The following is a 16,413-nucleotide window of genomic DNA, read 5'->3' as shown; positions in this document are numbered from 1 at the left end:
TTTTTTCACAAAATATTTGAAGTTCTGGGAAAAGTCCAGCGGAAAAAACCTCATATTAAACAGGAGTTGTGTATGAATTCAGAAAATATCCCCAAAATCATTTGTGTACATATGGCTGAACATTATAAACAATTTTTGAAGGGTCCACCTAAGCCCCTGGATCTGCATGAGCACTCAGGTTGGCATCACTTGGCTCAGTGATGAAAAATTTGACACACCAGCACACATGTGTAAATTTGTGTGACACATTCTTTAGCTGCTAAATTTTGTCCCAAGGGAGTTAGAATTCTGGGACAAGTCCAGGGGAGCCTCAGATTACCCAGGGCTTTTGAATGAATTCAGAAAATCTCCTCGACAGGATTTCTGTACAGATGGATGAAAATCAGATACAATTATCAAAGGATTCAGATAATTCGCCCCTGGGATCACGGGGCACTCATCTTGGCATTATATGGCTGGGTGATGGTCTATGTGTCACACAAACGCGCGCGCGTACGTTTGTGTGACACAATGTGTCACAGAAACGCGCACAGGTTTCATGATTGTGTGACAGCTGGCCCCACAGCGCCAAATTCAATCCATAGTACCAGAGCAAAATCAGGCCTCCAACTAGAGCTGACACTTCACACCTGGGTACCCGCGGCAGGTGCAGGTACCTTCCTGAATTTTGAAGCTGAATGGACACCCGCACCCGTACCTGGCACCCGCTGGCAGTTACCTGCGTACTTCCACGGGTACCCCCCCACAGGTACCTAGTACCCACCAATGGGCACTAGGGGCAAGCAGAGCTATGCAGAATGGTAATTTGTGCGCGGGTACCTGCCTGAATTTGTACCCAGACTGGACACCCGCACCCACACCTGGCAGATACCTGCACATTTCCAGGGGTACCCGCCCATGTACCTGCCAACAGGTACTAGGGACCAGCTCTACCTCCCACAGTATCACTACAAGCCATCCAAAGTTTTCACAATTTGTAATAGAAACAACTTAAAAAGAAATGGCAGCTTTTTGGTGTGTGCCCTAGAAATAAATACAAAAACTGTTTCAGAGAAACCTACTGGGTATGGGTTTCCAAAGAGGTCAAAAATCATGATAATTGAAATATGAGGAGCTTTGGTCAAGCTTGAGGATCAAGAAAAACTTATCATTAAAATGGCCTTGTTTTCAGCATAGGTTTGGCATACATTTTACACATACATTACACAATACATCAAGTATTGTTCCAGGTCATTTCAGGATATTTTGCGGCAAACATGAACCTTGCCTTCAAACCAGCATCTAAGTGAGATCCAACTCAATCTATGACTGAGTTCAGAGATGGCACTTGCACGCAAGTGCTGAGGAAACTCCCATGGTGCAAGCTTGTACAGCCTCTCCGTTGATTGCACAAAGTGTGGAGAGGCTTGTGTCTAAAATGTGCATGTTTGCGTGTCATGGTTGGGCTTCTGAGGTCCTTTTTGTTTGTAAAAATCATGTAAAATACACACAACCACCCAGTGGATAATAATGTTGGGCAGGGTGTGCCCAAGATGGGGGTCTTCATCCCCATCAAGAAGGATTTTAAATTTTTCAAAAACTGTATGTGTAGGATATTTTACAAGCCAATTTTAGTCCAACATGGCTTTGTTTTTTTTTCTTTAAACCAAACCATTCCTTATGTATTCAATAGAGGACAAGATTGTCATCCCGGGATGGTAAATAGAAAAATTATGGAGGAATGTTGATTGGGAAGCCAAGAATCAACTTCAGTTCAATCTTGAAGAGTCAGATTTTTGTGATCTTGCAAAACTTCCTGCTGGTCCAATTTTCAATATTTTCCTTTGAAAATTGGATGAGGAGGTCCGCACCGTTCTCCTCTATCTCCAACCCAACTTTTTACCTACAGTGAGATGGATGTACAGGAGGTGCAGCCGTCCAAAAGTTGGCTACACCAAAACTGGCCAACCATGACGCGGTTGTAAGTCGGTTTTAGACTCAAGTCCCTCCTTCGGACCTCCTTCGGAGGGGTCGCTCCGCGACCAGAAGAGGGGCTTGACAAGTTTGTCTCTTGGTGTGACAGGTACACACAAACACACCTTATTTGTTTGGCTGTATCTCTGCCAAAAATCATCCAAACTTCTTCATGTAAGCTCATTTTTTTGTGTTTTGAGCAACTAACTGTTGAAGCAAAAACAAGGAAATGGGAGCTCAGTCTTTTCTCACATGGAGGCATGCTTTTTGCAGCCCCGTGCGGCTCTTTGGCTCAATTGTTTGGGGAAGGTGGTCAAGGTTGATCCCCAAAAATGTAAGAGGAGACAAGACCCAGGCCTTTCGCATCATCCTTTCCATGCCAGCATAAATGGTATAGTTCAAAAGTCATTGCAGAATTGAAGAGTCTTTCCTTCGGAGGCGGGCGATATAGCCAAGTTCGTATACATCCGTAAGAAAAAGAAAAAAGGCGTGTTTTTCATTTCATTCTTCAGATGAGTAATCGTTCGATTTGACTTTTGACGGTCTCGATTTGTTTTTGGAGTTCTTTTGCTTCATTAGTGGTAACTGAACAAGCGATGACAGATCGGGTAACTCCGCAAGCTCGACCTAGTGCTGTTTTTGAAGGTACGAAGACGTAAGGCACGTTCTGTGAAAATGTGATATTAGTTCAGTTGATACACTCTGAAGGCTTGATTCTTGGAGATAAAGCGATGAATGGGGTAGAAGAAAACAAACCTTATCTTCGCAAAGTAATGGCAAATGTAACAAGATCTCGATGGGTTCGGTATCGGCAGTCAAGACGATAAATTCACATATTCCACGGTTGAGGGTTTTGGTAGCCTCGTTGGCCCCTTTCCTCAGTTGTTTATAATGGGAAGCCTGCAGATTGTGTACGATGGTCAGTTATTTCTGCTTAAATCTCGAGAGGAAATAGTCGCTCAACTTGTTGGACCAAATCCAAGATTTGGTTGGTCAGATTAGCGTCGGCCAGGGGGAATGCTTTGGGGTTTGTAGCACTCGACATGATACTCGAGTGTTGGATGATTCCTTTGTGGATGAGTTGAGCTCGCTACTATGGGTCCTTGCTCTGGATTAGGTGAGTGGCGTTCGGGTTGAGTCTCATGGGCTCCCAAGGGCTGGTCTCGTGCAGAAGTTTTTGATGTCTTCCGAATTCATTATTCAATTTGAAGTTGAATATTCAAAAGGCCCGTTGTATGAACGCTTGCTCTGCTGCTGCTGCGCGAGCTCGCATATCCGCGCGCGACTCCTCAAGTCACAGCCCCTGTTCACCACCTGCGCCACATCCGAACTCCAGCTCACTAGACGGGAATCCTGGTTGGTATACCATCGTACGTCCCCGACCAGGTCTTCGATCAAACTATGAAGCGATAATCTTGAACAAAATCAATCGATACGTGGCATTTTTGGAAGTTTTCCGATCTCGTTTTGGAACTAGATACGCAATTAATTGTTCAAGCAGGAAAAATGGTCAGCACCAACAAACGGTATTCTGTCTCCTTCCAATACGTGATCCAACTGAGACGCGTCTTAATCCTACATGTCCACTCTAGAGCTCAAAAATTGCAGATTATCTCGTTGGTTATCTCGTTATTTCCTTCAATTCTTGGGCCCAGTATACGAAGTACTGATGGTGGGACTGCTGTCGCACAGGATAAACGTGTACTAGTAATCACTCAGGATGGAAGGATTATCACGGTGAGTTGATGATTGACATGTTTCTCTTAGGTTAGGTGCTTCATGTTCAGAATTCCTTGTGATCGGGATTTCAGTATGCATCGATAGTTTTCTCCGATAAATGGCTATTTTAGTGATTTTACTCTCTCCTGGTCATGATATCCGAGATAGGGTGAACTGAAAGGTTTCGATCAAACGACAAATATCATATTGTCAGATTCCGTAGAGCGGGTTTATTCTTCTGATGAGCCGATGGAAGAGGTACCCTTAGGTCTATACATTGTTAGAGGAGATCACATGTGCGCTTCCCCTGCTCAAATTCTCATATATTCAAATCAAGTGCTTCGGTTCACTGAACTTGTACTAATTTTCTTGTAGCTCGGTAATCGGAGAACTGGATGTCGAAGCGGACGCGAAAATTGATTGGTCCTCAATACGTGCAGAGCCTTTAGATGAAATACGACATTAGCTACCATTTAAATTTTTGTTTGGTTCTTCAGCTTCCCCTACATATAAATGAAAAATTACAATCACAGTCTCATTCCATCCGTTTCCAATATTCAACTCGATTTGAGCAGCCAAGACATTTCAGAATTATTCTTGAAGTTCGCCCGAAGCTTTAAACCTATTCAGAATCAGGACTGTCAATTGATGGAATGGAAAATTTGCGCAAACATTCTTCTTGAGGTTCTGGTCTTATTTGTTCCTTGTACCAGTCATACACTTTAATTTTGCAAACGCTGTTTGTTTCTAGGAGCAATTTGATGTACAATGACTGTCCTATATAATTTGGCGTGGGCCAAATACATCACATGTGACCCGCGCTAAAGACTATAAGGGAAGGTGAGAAACTCATAAACCTCTAATTACCACGCATGGGTCAAATGGAGAGTTCTAGTAACTTAGCTCCAGCTGCGCGCAAGATATGATCCACCCAGTTTTCAAAATTTTGAAATGGCAATCTCATGTGAAGGTTTAAATTTGAAAAACACCCAAATGTAGATCGAAAAACAGAAAATCACTTCTAAGCCTGTGCTAAAGCGGCAATATCCAAAAATTTGGCAAAGTTTCCAATATCAAACAATTGATCCAAAATTGATGACAAATTTGTGCAATTTAGGATATGGTACAGGCCCATTAAAAAGAGATGACCTAATTATTTAGGCCACGTCTGTTGCTTCATCATTAAGCGTCATAAATGTGAACCCAGTTCACCGAGCTGCTCATTGGCATGTAAGAGCATCCGCATCGGTGCGGGTGTAACTCGAGGAGTAACAGATCTGCTTACTCCCGGATTAGCGCTAATCCCGGCCGGCAGCCGCATCGGTGCGGGATAAAAAGCTGTGTAAGTATGTGGTATGCACCTACAGCTTATGTAAGCTGTGTTTGGTGCATACTTTTGGGTGGGGAGGAGTGTCTGCATGCAGCGCTTACTCCCAGGATTAGCGAGGAGTAACTTTACTCCCGCTTACTCCAAATCGTACTCCCGGGAGGAGTTTAGTCCGATTAAATCGGACCCGATGCGGTTGCCGAGGATCCGTGTTACTCATGCGGTACAAGGTGGTGCCAGCGGGGCGGGGGGCCCATACGGCCCAGTGTTTTGTAGACACATAGCTCAGCGCGACAACGTCGGGGCTGAGGGTAACTTAGGTTTGGCGCACAAGCGCGCGCTGTTACTTCGCGCGGTTACACACTAAATACATGTGGTTTCAATTGCTTTACTTTTTCAGCTCTGGTTGGTTCCAGAAGCCTAGGCTATCCGTGGAAGGGTGTGTACACTGCTTCCCAAGCTAGCCGAGTGAGGGTCGGGGGTAAGGTGCCTCACTCCGGAAGACGAGTTCAGGACGTCAACTCGACCTCGAGACGAGGAATGAGTTGCGCCGCTTGGCTTCGTGGCGGAGGGAGAGGAAACCTTTACAAAAACAAAAGTTCTCGCCACAAGGGCGAGGGGGGTACGACCTCAGACCCAACTCTTGAGTGAGCTCGAGCCTCTGGGAGTATCCTTTCTTTATTGTTTTCAATTCCCCGACGGGGTAGCGCAATTGGGGATCATTTCTAATCGGCCGTACAGGGGGAGGCAGCAACCCAACAACGGTCCAGATCATTCAGCAGGGATATAGCGTCGGACTTCTCCTCTGGCGTGTAGGGTTGGATGTACAATTTGTAACACTCCGATACCCATCTTCCCAGGCGGCAAATGTCTTTGACGTTTACGCCCATCGCGTTTTGGAGAGATGCCCCGCCAACTCGGAAGGAGTGACCGGAGATCCCCTGGAAGCCTCCTTCCTTCCAGACGGCGGTAAGGATTTTTGTGACATTGTTTTTGGTGAGATGTCGGCGAGTTCCTGAGGCGTCGAAATACCCAAAGAGAGATGACTGAAGGCCTTTCGACTCTTGAATCCGGCGCTTCACAGCTTCTACAGGGCAGAGCGCGTTACCGATGGCTTTTAGATCAATGTGTTGGACTTCGCCCGGTTTACAGGTCTTGGCGTGCCTAAGAGCAAGTTTGATCTTTATCTTCCCGGCCGCGGTGACAAATTTCACGTCCAACGTCAACAGCGAGAGGGCAGGGTCGAGTGGTCCCGAGTCTTTACTGTGGGTGAGTTCTCCGAGCCGGGCCATCCCCCAAAAGGCGGTAATAGCAAGGTCAAGGACCGCTTGTTCTAGTGGCCCTTTTGATTGGAGTTGCTTGGCTAGATAGAGAAGGTGTTTAAGGTGAACAGCTCCTTTCTTGGGCTTCGCCGGGATCGAGGCGTCCGCTCTGGCCGAGGACCGCAGTAAAATTTTTACTGTTTTGTTCATGGAGTCGGGGTAGCGCGTACAATGGTAAAGGTGCCATACCTTGATACCATTCAGATATTTTTCGAGAGTGCTTGCGGCGATGGCCTGCGTCTCATTCTTCCCTTCATCCCTACCAGCCCAGAAGCAAAAGTCGTAGATGTTGTCTTCAGAGATTGGTAACCGATAGTCTTTGATTCCTTGCGCCGCCTTGAAGCGAGAGAATTTTTTGACTGCGGTGTTGAGTGTGAGGAGTGAGTTTAGTTTGTAGCTTCTCAGGAAATAAAGGTTTTGTGGCGTGGGTGTTTTCTCGATGCTTCCATCTCGGAGAAAAGGTTTGATTTTGTCGAGTGGAAGCATGCCTCAGGATGACAAGGGGCTTCGCACCGTTATTATTTGGGGGGAGCGAACATTCATTACTTATATACTCGCAGAGCACGCAGGTGAAACATGACAAAACACAAAACAGTAGGATGGGGAGGGAAGTTTGACACAAGTAGCACATTGCAGCTAGTCCGGACCTATCTAGTACAAGATCTGGAACATATATTGTTCTAAGTCAGTAGGGAGGTGAATGGGGATTGCTCGTTGCCATTCATGTCCATCCCTTACGCCTCTGGAAAGCGCATCCGCTCTATTCTCTGCCGAGGTTACTCTTCGTGCTTCGATATCCACTTGTAATCTAACCAAGATATCTTGGATAATTTTCCATTCTTCGTTCACCCATTTATCTTTGGATTTGCGTTTGCGGATTGCGCCCTCGGTGGTGGTATTGTCCGTCCAAACTATGAATGTTTTGCCTTGCTTCACACCAAGTGATTCTAGCATCAGTAGGCCTAAGCGGATCGTGACTGTTTCCAACCAGGCAATGCCTCTTTCTTGGTTTGTGCGTTCCTTCCAATCTTGCACCAACTGAAATTGGGCCCATCGGCGGCCGATCATCACTCCGATGCCGAAGCCGGTCAATGCATCACCCATCCACCCAATTTTGGTTGGGGCGGGGTTTGGGATTAGTCGGGTCTCTTTGAAAGTGATAAGTGTGTGGAACCATCGGTCCAGATCTTCTTTCACGTCTTGTGGAAGTGTCCGTAAAGCGGACTTTATTGCCCAGCTCTTGAGCCAGCGATAGAAGCTGCACAAGTAACATCTGAGCTGGGGCAATAGGTAGGACACGTGGTTAAGGCGGCCTACTTTTTGGTCTAAGAACTTTTTGAGTTGGTCCACCCGTTCAAATAACTTCCCCTGCGGTAGGCGGACAGTCTTGTCGACCCCGTTCCACAGGAACCCAATGTATTTCTGTTCTGGAGCAAAAACCGAGAACTTTTCATCGTTCGTTTTGACCCCCAAAACCCCTGAGAGGGCTACGATGTCGTCCATCTCGGTTGTAGACTCAATATCCTTCACAAAGAGGTTATCGTCGACCCAACGGAAGACGGAAACTAGGTCGAAGCGATGCAGCATGATTTGTTTCGAGGCATCAGCAGGACGGCCAAACGAACCGCACCCTGCCACCCCTCCAAAGGTAATTCTAGTGTCCAAGAGGAGGTTGCCGTCAAAATCTTTCACCAGCAAATAAGGCCATTGGTCCATGGCTGTGGGTATCTGGCGATAAGCCTTTTCCCAGTCGAAAATGGCTAGGAGGCAGGGCTTTTCTCTTCGTCGCAGGAAGCTAGAGACGATATTAAAGTCGTCCCAAGTAGTAGAGAAGTCATCTGGGTTCACAAAAGAGTTGACCGACGGGGTCGCAGCGAGCCATCGCCGTTAACCACCGCTCCTAGCGGGTTGGAGCGGAAAAAGCTAAAATGTTTAGCGACCTCCGTGTGTTTGAATGGACCAAACATTCGTCCGCTTGAGAGCTCTTTCTGCAGTTTTTCCTCTATTAAGTCTTTCACCTCCCAAGCCGAGGCATGGTTGTCTGGGGTGAAGAATGCCCTATTTGGGCCGAGCGAGTGTTGCGGAATTCCTTGATGGAAACCGTTCTTGAAGCCATCGAGGACGTCAGCAAACTCAGGCAGGAGGTCTGCGTCTTTAAGAGCCGCCTCCCAAGCCTCAATGTTCATTTCGCAAGAGACTTTTGTCGGCCAACGCGAGGGCGAGGCACTATGTGGATTGGGGCAAAAGGGGGCCGGTTCTGCGGCAGTTTCCGGAGCACCTTGGTCGCATGGGAGCTGACGGGGGGGCTCGGGTGAGTTCTGCTCTGGATGTTCACTAAACACACTATGGAGATGATTCATTTCATTGGTCAGAAAAAGGACATGATCGAGGGTGAGGTGACGCTCAGCCGGGAAAGGACTTTTTAATGGTTCTTTTTTTTTTTTTTTTTCCGGTAGGGACAGTGGGGAGGCTATGTAGAACTGTGTATTGTGGAGACGACAAAGATTACGGTGCCCATATGGCTAAACCGATAAGGAAAGAAGGAGGAATGCCTACTGGGGAGCTTTCCCGTTCCCTTGCGCGCCTTGCTTCGCGGCGTGATTCGGGTCGAAATTGTTGCCTTTATACCCGCTACCCTTTGGGGCTCTACCGCCAGCGGGTTTTTCTGGGAGGGAAGACGGGCCCGCCGTGTTAGCGACGTTCGGGGCCTTAGCGACCGCTTGCTTCTTCTCGGTTTTTGGGGCACCAGTAGTTGGGTCCCAGTTAGCTCAAGTGCCAAATTCCGCGTATGGGTTGTCTGTGAAGTCAAGCTCATCAAATTTCCTGGCAGTGGCGTAGCAGGAGTGGGCGATCTTGCTTCGGAAAACTGAGATGTTTGCCACAGATTGGGAGCCGTCCGCTAACACCACCCAATGAGCAAAGGCGTTGGTGCGCACTTGGATGTCATAGCGGAGGGCAACCATAAAGCCGTCCTTGGCCAGGATAGCGTCGGCGTTAGCTTTGTGGGCGAGGAGCCAGTTGGCCATGCGCTTGAAGTTGTACTCTACTTTGAGGGTATTGTAGAAATTCTGGTGGTTAGAAGTCCAGTCGCTAAATGACTGAGTCCACTCTGACGGGTAAGGATAGCCCGTGTAGCGGTTGCGGTCGGAGGCAGAATCTTCAAACTTGGACCGTTTTTCCGCGTAATAGAGGATAGTGCGGTTCTTCCATGCCTTGTTGAATATCGTCAAGGGAATGGGGCCCTTAAGTTCCCTTATATTCTTGTCAAAATAGGGGGTAAAGCCCATCTCGTCATGACGGGGAACTGCTTCGACATTGAACTGTATGTTGCCAACCACGGATTCACCATCTGAGTGATTCTCCTCGTCATCGTGGTATTTGGGGATCAGGGCGTACTTAGCGTAAGGGTCGGGGTTGACCAGCTTTTTCGGACGCGCCTTGTTGCTGAGGTCTTCGGCTGAGGCTGACACCGGGGTTTGAGCCGAATGCACGGGGGGCTTTGTTGACATCAAGGATTTGAACATCGCGAAGTAGAGGTCGGATGCTTCTTGGTCGCCAGCTTTCTCCGCCGCCAGATGCTTTTCCACGAGGGTGGCAATGTTCTCGTCATTCCACGCGACGCTTTTTGGGGCTACAACTGGGGGAGAGGCTTTGCCTTTAAATCCAACGCGTTAGTGAGGGATCACATTTGGCTAGCGGTAAACTTGAGCAGAAGCAAGGCAAGGAGCACACCTTTGGAGGAATCCTTGGGGGTAGGATCTAAAACCTCTATCCCGGCCTCCGTACTCTCATCGTCGGCTGTAATGCGCGCGCGCGTTCGCAATTCATTTGTTTTTTTTTTTTTTTTTGAATGTTAGTCATCCGTTCTACCAAAATGGTTCGGACGGGTGGTTTTGGACTTACTGTCGTCCGCTTCGAATCTTTTGGACAGGTCCGGATCATTCCTAGTCCCAGTCTCGTTTGTAGAGTTTGGGGCCGCGTCAGCGGAGCTTTTACCGAAGCGATTTGGATTCCCGTTTTTCCCTTGGTTCTTATGGGTTTTACTCTTTTTTGCTGCGGCATCTCGAGGCATGGAAGGGGCGGGATGGTGAAGGGCAGAGGTTTCCCCTTCAGCCGGAATAGCTGGGGCTGCAGTTCGGGTTGCCGGGGAGCTAGCAGTGGTAGTAGGGTCCTCGGGGGGAGGAGCATTAGGGTTGGTTACAGGATTTTGGTTCTTGTTACGGAAGCCATCCGTGACTGCTTGGACTCTGTCGGACATAGCGCGTGAAGATGCTAAGTAGGTATGAGGAATGATTCCACCGTGAGCGAGAGCAAGAAGATTCAGATTTCTAGGTCAAAAAAATTAGGAGCTAATTTCTCAAGCGACGCTTACTAAAAGCGCGGAGAGGCCAAGGGAGACGGGGTTCGCTTTGGTAACGGCGCGATGGGGGAAAGAGAGGAAGAGGCACTCCACTATTTATATGGGGACCAGTACCTGGGGACTGGCTGGAGCGGTTAACTCCTTTGGTCTTCCCTAAGCGGGTCACCCTTTTAAGGGGCCTCTGGAAGCGGAAGGGTTTCAAGGTAGTTCCTGCTTTTAGCCATGTATGGTTTCATTCCATAGCCTAATGAGGGTTTCGCATCCTCTACGGTCGGCGGTAGCATAAACGTGGCGTTTTGCTCCACCGGCGCTTGGGGGGATGACGCGTCTAGAGCATCCACGGAACTAAACACTTCACGCTACGCTTCCAGTAATGGGAAAGGATTAGTTACGCTAATCCTCCCTTAATCCGCAACCGATGCGGATGCTCTAAGATTTCACCTCCAAGCAACGGTTTAACTTTAACCACAATTACTTGCTCAAATCTAGAGTGTTAGATGTTTTTACCGGGGGCGCGCAACGTCGTTTTTGTGACATGTGCCAAGACGTTCCTATGTGAACTGCAGGGCTATTGTGATTTTTGGAACATGTGAAAAAATGTTTAGCACAGAAACAGAGATCTCATCAAGATTTCGCCTGCACTGCATTTAATGTGACGTTGGATTATGACGCCAATAAGCAGTACCTCGGCATTTTTGCGTCGAAAGACAAGCAACAGACCTGATCCTTCAAGAAAAGTGGCAGACTTGATCTAATAAATTATTTTATGCGAGATTAAAAGATGCGAAAGAGACTAGAATGATTTTACACCGGACGAGTGCCTTCATAAAGACTTGGGACGGGAGGAGATCGTTGGGAGCTGAAGCTAGAGAACTTTGTGCGGCCGCCAGGGCTTTCAAATCCGACACGGTGCTCGCTAGCCTGGCCGAAGCTGGGCCATCGGTTCTGGCGAGAGATGGGAAGCCCGTTGGGCGTCTTTTCTTCACAGAACAACGCTGGTGACTTGCATGCTTCGTCTGTGTCTTGGCCCTCGTTCAGGAGCCAATATTTGTGCCATTTGAGCATCAGATAGATTATCACTGCTAACAGTGAACCAATCGTCGGCCCTACCCTGTTTAGCCGACGCATCATAGTCAGTTTTCAAGTCTTCGACGTCCCCATTCAAATCCTCTCAGTTTTTTCTCTCTTACCAATAAACCCAATGATCACTGTCAAATCCTGTAAACACAGCCGGCCCAAAAGCTCTGGCTGTGTTCATTGATGCTCCAGTAAATACCACCGCCTATATCATAGGGTCCAAACCGATTTCTGAGCGTCTACAATCGAGCCTGAAATTAGATACTGAAAGACTCACAAACAAATGACCAGCAAGCAAGGTGAGGCCGATTCCGACGGGTGCCAAAAAAGTCGACTTATGTTTTTCAACGGCTAAGAATAACACGCATAAGACTAGGGCACAAGTGACGAATGCTTCGATAAATACACCCTGAGCCTTGGTCGCACCGGCTCCTAGGGCGGGAGTTACGGTCAGTGGTCCAGGTATTAAAGCCTTGAGCAACCCACTTGCCACTGCATTTCAGTAATTGTAATGAATAAAAAAAGTTAGATGGTTGATGGGTAATCATATATTTTCTCATAATGGGAATAGCAAATTATCTCTTACCGATGGCACCTGCAAATTGAGCGATCACATAGAGAACAAATCTTACAGGTTTGATCGCACCTATGACTAGCAAGGCGAATGACACATTACTGAAAAAAGAAGTTCATTCCATCAGTTGTTTCACCTCACATGGTTGCACGACTAGCAACATTATGGAAAGAAATGTGAGGTATGGAACTCAAACGGATTGAAGGCAGCACCCGTTGCTCGATAGAAGATCCATGCCGAAAATACTAGGCTTAATCCCATCGAAAGCGATATGTAACTCAATTGCTAAATGGTTTTTCGAGTTTCAGGGGCAAAAGAGAATCACAGATCTCAGTATTCTTGCATCTCAAACAGAGATGTCAATTCATGATAAATCAAATTTACCTCGATACTTGGTACGGCGGTGGTCGAACTCCCTGCTTCGTTGACATTTTGAGAAGTGCGTTTTGTAAAAGCGGCGTTCGACGTGGCTGCAGCCTAAGATCAGAGGTAAGAATAGAGAGATAAAATTCGATCAATGAAATTTTTCTAGTTTGAAGCGCGGGCTCATTAAACAGACCTGAATTCCACCAAGACCGATAAGTAAAAAAGTGAGGGTCCCAAGAAACTCTCCAACGGCAGCTGTCAAGTCTTTCCTTTGAGGTTAAAGAAGGAAAGAGGGTAGGAATTCATTAGGCCTTCCGGGAATTGCAATGATTTAGCCAGGTTGACAAGCACTCACTTGATGTCTGCCCGTATATCTTTTATGCTGTATCTGAAGTGATCTCGGTTGATCTGTGTCCTGATTGAAGACATCTTGGTTGTTTGACGAAGCACAGAGAGGATTATGGCTCGGATCGAGTAGCAGGAAGGAGCCGCAGAGCGATATGAGAAACAACAGTCTATCTCGACAGACAGCTCACCGTTACACTTCAATTAAGCCTTTTAAAGCATTGGGCCAACTCATGGGGGTATTCCAGACGGGCTGTATTTGGAAACTATCATGTGCAAATAAAGACGTGAGCAGTTCTTACTTGATTATTTCCGCTGCTTGTCCTATCTTCCCGCTTTTAGTCTTGAGACTTTCAGGTTACCATGGTAACTGCAGTGGTGGAAAGGCTGGTGAAGCGGGATTCTTTTGATGCGGCCTGACGCGGTACGGCAGTGTGTGATTTGTTTATGTCGCGACTCGATTCCGAAGGGGCCAGTTCTTACCTTCTCCGGACAAGATGGCATGTCCGCGTGAGGCTTGAAAGCAGGGAGATTCATCGTGATTATGTACGTGCCAAGTCATCACCCGTGTCCGATAAGTCCCTCCTGGTTCGGCCGGGATAGGAATGCGCAAATCGTCCTAGCTCGGTGACAGCATGCAATGTGCATCCTCCTTAACTAATAAAGGTACTGGGACGGGGGTTTTGTTGGGAGTGTTGGCTCGACCATGCAAGAGCCGAACGCGAATCCCACTACCGGCACCGGCTAGACTGGTCTAATTGCGGCCAATCTCCCGATGGTGATGCCTTCGAGCTGCTATCCTGATACATCATGTGCAGTGCATGAATCGAGAACAAGCATGCCTACTAGAATGGGTCGCATCGGCCAGTACGGAAGAAGACATCGGGGTCCACCTCACAATTATCAAACCAAGGAAATCGATGGATGCTGTTTCCTCTGAGCTCTAGAGTGACCCATTTCAATCTGCTTTAAGCTGTATAGCATCCATACCCTTTATGCACGCGTCACAAAATACATTTAAACTTTGTGTCGGAGCATGGGTCGCGGCGATGGAATCATTCGGGTCGGGTCTGGGGCCCGGGGCCGTTCACACGGCAGCTGGAATCGCATGTCACATGAGCGTTGGCCTCAAAACCTCCGTGAAATGGAGCTGTGCTTTCATCCAACTCCTGATTGGTGGGCAGAAAGTCGGGCGAAAACTGATTCGTCCCCGATCTCGGCCGCACTTGGTCGAGTTGGACGTCGAGCTCTCCCGGGTGGTCGACCGGGTGCCTGAAAAGAAAGAAGAACACTCAACAGGGTCGACACCACACCCTGCCCAGATCGACAGGCGCAAAGCAAGCATCAACAATAACAACCGTTAAGAGAACCCGCCGAACGAAACACACCAACTGGTACAGACGACCCCAAAAGTCGATCGCAGTCGAGATGGCATTCCCCTCAAATCGATTATTCTCTAACCTGATCAAGAACGCATCCAACAATCACACTCGACTTCAATTCACCAACAACTTGAAAGCCAACCTCAACAAGAGAACTTTCAATCGTAGTGCCTCAAGCACTGCTCAACCTGAAGTCAGTCATCACAGTCAAGCCCCTCCTTCCTTCCTTACACCCCCCTTTGTATCTCGATGCCTAGAGTCTGGGCTTGGTCTCCTTAGAATGAAGCCCATCAGGTCTCATTTAAGCAATCGCCAACTCACTTTTCTCCCCTCAATCTATTACACCAGAGAAGCGCTGGCAAGTATTCCTTATCATCATTAAAACCCAAAGCTAACTTTTTGTCTATGCTTGCTGTGATCACAGTCCATTCTCACATCTCGAACAGCCGCTGTTGTTTCATCTATTCTAGCCGCAGGCTCAGTCACCTGGTATACTCAACTATATGGAGTTCCATTTTTATCCGAAGCCAAGGTGAGTTGATCGCCTTTTCAATTTTCATCCCCACCGAATTCCAACCTTCCCTGTCGTCATGTTTAACACCCGACTTGGCGAATCAGGTCTGCCGATGCTTACAAATATAGACCGACTGATTCCTAGAAATCTGTTTTTCCAGGCTATGACTGCTGCCGAGCACGGCTTGCACCCACCTACATTCGCATGGCCACACAAGGGCCCATTCGAAACTTTCGATCATGCTGCGTTAGTCCACAATATCTTAGTGTCTTCGTTTCTCTACCCCACGGGCGGTGATGTTGACGAGTAAAATTCTGCCTGATCAATCTCGCTTTCAACGTCAATCTATGCTCACAGTATCCGACGTGGCTACCAAGTCTACCGCGAAGTCTGCTCGGCTTGTCACTCTCTCGACCGAATCGCATGGAGAAATTTGGTCGGTGTCTCACATACAGTTGATGAAGTCAAAGGTCAGTCTCACTTACAGCCCGATTGCAAGGAACATGTGTACCACGATGAGAAAGTGATATTGACTACTCAGTTACTCTGGCTTGATTTTCCTGCGCTTTTTTTTTATTGACATTAAAAGGGATGGCAACCGAAGTGGAATATGAGGATGGACCAGATGACGAAGGTAATAAGTTCACCAGGCCAGGAAAATTGTCCGATTACATGCCGCGACCATACCCGAACGATGAGGCCGCTCGATCAGCCAATGCCGGTGCTCTACCCCCCGACTTGAGTTTGATCGTCAAGGCCCGTCACGGAGGCGCGGATTACATCATGGCTCTTTTGACCGGATATGTTGATCCGCCTGCTGGGGTCGAAATTAGGGATGGGTTGAACTACAAGTCAGTTGCCAAGAAATTGATTGCGCAGAAATAACTGAACGAGCTAACCTCGTTTCAATCAGTCCATACTTCCCAGGAGGTGCGATCGGAATGGCCAGGGTCTTGTATGATGGAATAGTCGACTATCCGGACGGCACGCCAGCAACAACCAGCCAGATGGCTAAGGATGTCGTAACCTTCTTGAACTGGGCGGCCGAGCCCGAGCTCGATCAACGAAAGAAGATGGGATTCCAAACGGTTATCATCTTGACAACCTTGACAGCCCTCAGTATCTGGGTCAAGAGACTTAAATGGGCTGGTATAAAGAGTCGAAAAATCGTTTACAACCCTCCTCCCCCATCTGCTCATAAACACTAGACCGAAAACAACTTGTTTCTTTGAGATGTGTCCTCGACCTCCAATCCTCACATTGCCTATTTTTCGTGAAGTTGTCTATCTTTTTCCAATTCCTGTGCTAAACAACAAGCTGCTCATCTTTTCTTTCCTTTTCCTTCTGATTTGATTAATTCTTATATGTTTACATATATAGATAACAAAATAAGCACAACATCGAGGAGGCAATATGTTTTTCTTCCTTTTGTTTTCATTTGGAAGAAGTAAGGCATCCATCACCAATTGTTGAC

At 47.5% G+C, this 16,413-nt stretch overlaps 5 protein-coding genes across 5 annotated transcripts; 2 read left to right on the top strand and 3 right to left on the bottom strand.

The window, feature by feature from the left end:
- Positions 1 to 2,461: 2,461 nt before the first annotated feature.
- PtA15_14A149 (uncharacterized protein) lies at positions 2,462 to 2,998 on the bottom strand (the record flags this gene model as incomplete). Its single annotated transcript, XM_053162835.1, has 3 exons — positions 2,462 to 2,620; positions 2,710 to 2,853; positions 2,918 to 2,998. The coding sequence occupies 3 exons, from the start codon at positions 2,996 to 2,998 to the stop codon at positions 2,462 to 2,464; spliced, it is 384 nt and encodes a 127-aa protein (XP_053026822.1).
- A 135-nt stretch (positions 2,999 to 3,133) lies between these two features.
- On the top strand, positions 3,134 to 4,138 carry PtA15_14A148 (uncharacterized protein; the record flags this gene model as incomplete). The annotated part of the gene is made up of 4 exons (XM_053162834.1): positions 3,134 to 3,323; positions 3,431 to 3,690; positions 3,841 to 3,968; positions 4,048 to 4,138. The coding sequence occupies 4 exons, from the start codon at positions 3,134 to 3,136 to the stop codon at positions 4,136 to 4,138; spliced, it is 669 nt and encodes a 222-aa protein (XP_053026821.1).
- Positions 4,139 to 8,873: 4,735 nt separating this feature from the next.
- Positions 8,874 to 10,579, bottom strand: PtA15_14A147 (uncharacterized protein; the record flags this gene model as incomplete). The annotated part of the gene is made up of 4 exons (XM_053162833.1): positions 8,874 to 9,040; positions 9,668 to 9,976; positions 10,054 to 10,119; positions 10,225 to 10,579. The coding sequence occupies 4 exons, from the start codon at positions 10,577 to 10,579 to the stop codon at positions 8,874 to 8,876; spliced, it is 897 nt and encodes a 298-aa protein (XP_053026820.1).
- A 906-nt stretch (positions 10,580 to 11,485) lies between these two features.
- PtA15_14A146 (uncharacterized protein) lies at positions 11,486 to 13,127 on the bottom strand (the record flags this gene model as incomplete). Its single annotated transcript, XM_053162832.1, has 9 exons — positions 11,486 to 11,792; positions 11,872 to 11,963; positions 12,036 to 12,092; positions 12,165 to 12,250; positions 12,345 to 12,433; positions 12,529 to 12,617; positions 12,717 to 12,809; positions 12,892 to 12,967; positions 13,054 to 13,127. The coding sequence occupies 9 exons, from the start codon at positions 13,125 to 13,127 to the stop codon at positions 11,486 to 11,488; spliced, it is 963 nt and encodes a 320-aa protein (XP_053026819.1).
- Positions 13,128 to 14,092: 965 nt separating this feature from the next.
- On the top strand, positions 14,093 to 16,147 carry PtA15_14A145 (uncharacterized protein; the record flags this gene model as incomplete). The annotated part of the gene is made up of 7 exons (XM_053162831.1): positions 14,093 to 14,402; positions 14,467 to 14,618; positions 14,850 to 14,957; positions 15,100 to 15,185; positions 15,297 to 15,409; positions 15,529 to 15,790; positions 15,853 to 16,147. 7 exons carry the CDS (start codon positions 14,093 to 14,095, stop codon positions 16,145 to 16,147), a joined length of 1,326 nt encoding a protein of 441 aa, XP_053026818.1.
- Between the last annotated feature and the right edge of the window lie 266 nt (positions 16,148 to 16,413).

Source organism: Puccinia triticina, chromosome 14A (assembly GCF_026914185.1).
Source record: "Puccinia triticina chromosome 14A, complete sequence".
NCBI lineage: Eukaryota > Fungi > Basidiomycota > Pucciniomycetes > Pucciniales > Pucciniaceae > Puccinia > Puccinia triticina.
This window is presented reverse-complemented; position numbering and strand designations above follow the sequence as displayed.